At 15.5% G+C, this 3,297-nt stretch overlaps 1 protein-coding gene across 1 annotated transcript in view; it reads right to left on the bottom strand.

Annotated features, from left to right (window-relative positions):
• Nucleotides 1–1,183, bottom strand: part of PRSY57_0604500 (long chain polyunsaturated fatty acid elongation enzyme, putative) — a gene marked incomplete at both ends in the record, with an annotated part of 1,521 nt that extends 338 nt beyond the window's left edge. Inside the window, 3 exons of the mRNA XM_020114586.1 lie at nt 121–285; nt 396–523; nt 869–1,183. Of these exons, the coding sequence (XP_019970657.1) occupies nt 121–285; nt 396–523; nt 869–1,183 (608 nt within the window). Of the gene's footprint in view, nt 286–395; nt 524–868 lie in introns of the transcript that reaches the window.
• Nucleotides 1,184–3,297: the final 2,114 nt, after the last annotated feature.

Below are 3,297 nucleotides of genomic sequence, written 5' to 3'. Positions count from 1 at the left end.
TTATATTTATTTATTTTATTTTTTTATTGTATTTAATTGTATATGTTTCTCCATATAAAAAGACACACACATATATATAATATATATAACAAATAATGCATTCATCCTTTTTTATCTTACTTCACTACAATAATATAGTAAATATCTCCATCATATCCTACACTTGTGTTTACCCACATGATTAGAAAAACTGATAAATGATGATAAACATGTAGGAAGGTAAACTGGTTCCATTTTTTTCTCAGAACAATTAAAATTGTGTCAACAAAATCTACTAATTTGTTCCTGTACAAAAAAAATAAAAAAAAAAATAAATAAATAAATATATATATATATATATATATATATATATATTTTAAATTAAATATATATTGCATTATTTTATATATTATTACAAGTAAAAGAGCCAGCAGCACAAGGCGATATTTTTTTTGGAAAAATCAACTGAATTGTAAAATAAAGAAAAACGTCTATTCTTTGCTTCGTATACTGTTAGCAATGTGATAATTAAGCTGAATAAGACCTAACGTTAGAAAAAAAAATAAAAATATATAATATAAATAATATATATATATATATATTAATTTATGTATATCAATTTATGTATATCAATTTATGTATATCAATTTATGTATATTAATTTATGTATATCAATTTATGTATATCAATTTATGTATATCAATTTATGTATATTAATTTATGTATATCAATTTATGTATATCAATTTATGTATATCAATTTATGTATATCAATTTATGTATATCAATTTATGTATATCAATTTATGTATATCAATTTATGTATATCAATTTATGTATATCAATTTATGTATATTAATTTATATATGTTTTATGTCCTTTTCGTTTTACTTGTAAAAGATTGTAGGAGGGTGTTAATTTTTCAACCATCCGTTCTAGAGGTGTACTTTTGTGGCTTCTTGTTATAGCGGGTGCAATTTTTGCTGCTAGGGTTTTATCATGTCTACTTTTACTTCCATACTTAATATAATATATATATGATATAAATACAAATATAAGATATGATAATAAAGCTATAAAGAAATGAGTAGGGTTCATTAAAAACCAATTCTTTGTTATACTTCTTGCATATTTGAAACTGGGGTTGAAGAACTTTAAAATATTTTCTCCTAGGTTATTGAAAAATAATATATTTAAACTATTCATGGTTACAAATATTATATAAAATCATACAAATTAAAAATAAGAAATAATATTCAACATATAGGAGCAGATTGTATATATATTATAATTATACTTGGGTATTCAGAAACAAATTTATACATGAAGAAAAAAAAAAAAAAAAATAAACTATATGTTTTTATATATTTGCTGCCTGCCTATATATTTTTTAAAAATTATAAAACAGAACAAAACGTATTTATTTGTTTTATATATATAGGTAATAATAAATATATATGCATATATATATATATATATAAAATAAATACTTACTAAAATATTATATAATATTAAATATATTTATATATATATAATAATATATATATATAATAATATTTATATTATTATATCAAAAGAATGAATTTTAAAACATATAAAAAAAATTAAGAACTTACATATTTACATAATATTATATGGTTTTTTTTGTAGAATTGTACTTATAATATATATATATATATATGTATATGTATATATATATATATTATTATATTATTTTATATAAATGTATTATTTATATATATATATATTATTATCATTATTTATATGCTATAATAAAAATAGGACTATTTTTTTGGTATTTATTTATTTATATATAATATTTTTTTTTTTTTTTGACGAACATACAAAAATTTTATCATTTCATAAATTAATTATTATATATATATATATATATAAATATATATAATAATATATTAGTAGCGAAAATATAAATAAAAATAATGCAAAAATTTATATTATTTTATTATAATATATTATATATATATATACAAAAAAAATAAAGTATTGTTTTTATTTTATATTTCTATTATTATAATTTTTTGTTTTTATGGCTGTTTTAAAAAAATATTATATATATATATATATATATATATATATATTAAAATAATATAATATATAAATAATATTTATAGAGAAAACATATAATGTATTTTTTTATCCTTTTTTTTTTTTTAAGATTTTAATATATGCTTGTTTTGTTTTATCAAATTATTATATATATATATATATATATATATATATTAAAGTGGTAGAATATAAGTAAATATTATATTTATATGTATAATATAATATATAATTTTATTTGTTATATATTTTAATAATTATATATTTATTGAATATATTATGAAATTATCACCACCAGGATAAAAACAAAATATACAAAAGTTGTAAAATGGATATGTACATATAAATATATATATATATATATATTATATATATGTATATATAATTTATTTATATTTTCAATTTTTTAAAAATACATTATAATGTTGAAGATTTCCTTATCTTAATATATCATATTACCCATGCATATTTTTTTCATTTAAAAAAAAAAAAGAAAATATATTTCTTATAAACAGCAAAATGATTAGTTAAATTGTCCTTCCCAATTTTTATGGATTTATATCTTTTTTAATATGAATGAAAGGTCTTTTCCTGTTTTTATGTTTCTTATATTTTAATAGGGAAACCATAATATATAAATAAATATAAATATATAATTATATAATTATATATATATATTATATATGTTGTGCATCCTTTGTAAAAAGGTCCTCAAAATAAGAATTACAACATTTATAAAACTTTTAAACAAACAAATAAATAAATAAATATAATTATATATATATAATTGAATAGTTCAAAATATATACTATTATATTAATAAACATTTTATTAGTTCTTTTTTTTTTCCTCACCCCTCACCTTATAATGAGTTAGTGTATATGAAATTCTTTAGAATATATTATTATTATTATTATTATATGTTTTGTGAATATAAAATTATTATGGGGTAGATTATACTTTTTTATATTATGTAATAAGAACCATTTATTGGTGCTATTAATTTTTAATAAAAAAAATTTTTTTTTTCCCCCATATATATGTTTTTATTATATATATATAAATATATATATATATATATATAATATAACGCTCAAAAAGAATTATCGAAATGAAAAGTTTAACAAGTTATGTAATATGATATATATTATATATATATAATATATATATATATATATGTAATGTTCCTTTTATTTTTTTATATATTCAGTTCATTATCATAACATATATTCTTATGTGTGTTTAGCTATAAAAAA

Source organism: Plasmodium reichenowi, chromosome 6 (genome assembly GCF_001601855.1).
Source record: "Plasmodium reichenowi strain SY57 chromosome 6, whole genome shotgun sequence".
NCBI classification, from domain to species: Eukaryota; Apicomplexa; class Aconoidasida; order Haemosporida; family Plasmodiidae; genus Plasmodium; species Plasmodium reichenowi.
The sequence above is the reverse complement of the archived record's forward strand: the minus strand, read 5'-3'. Positions and strand labels throughout refer to the sequence as shown.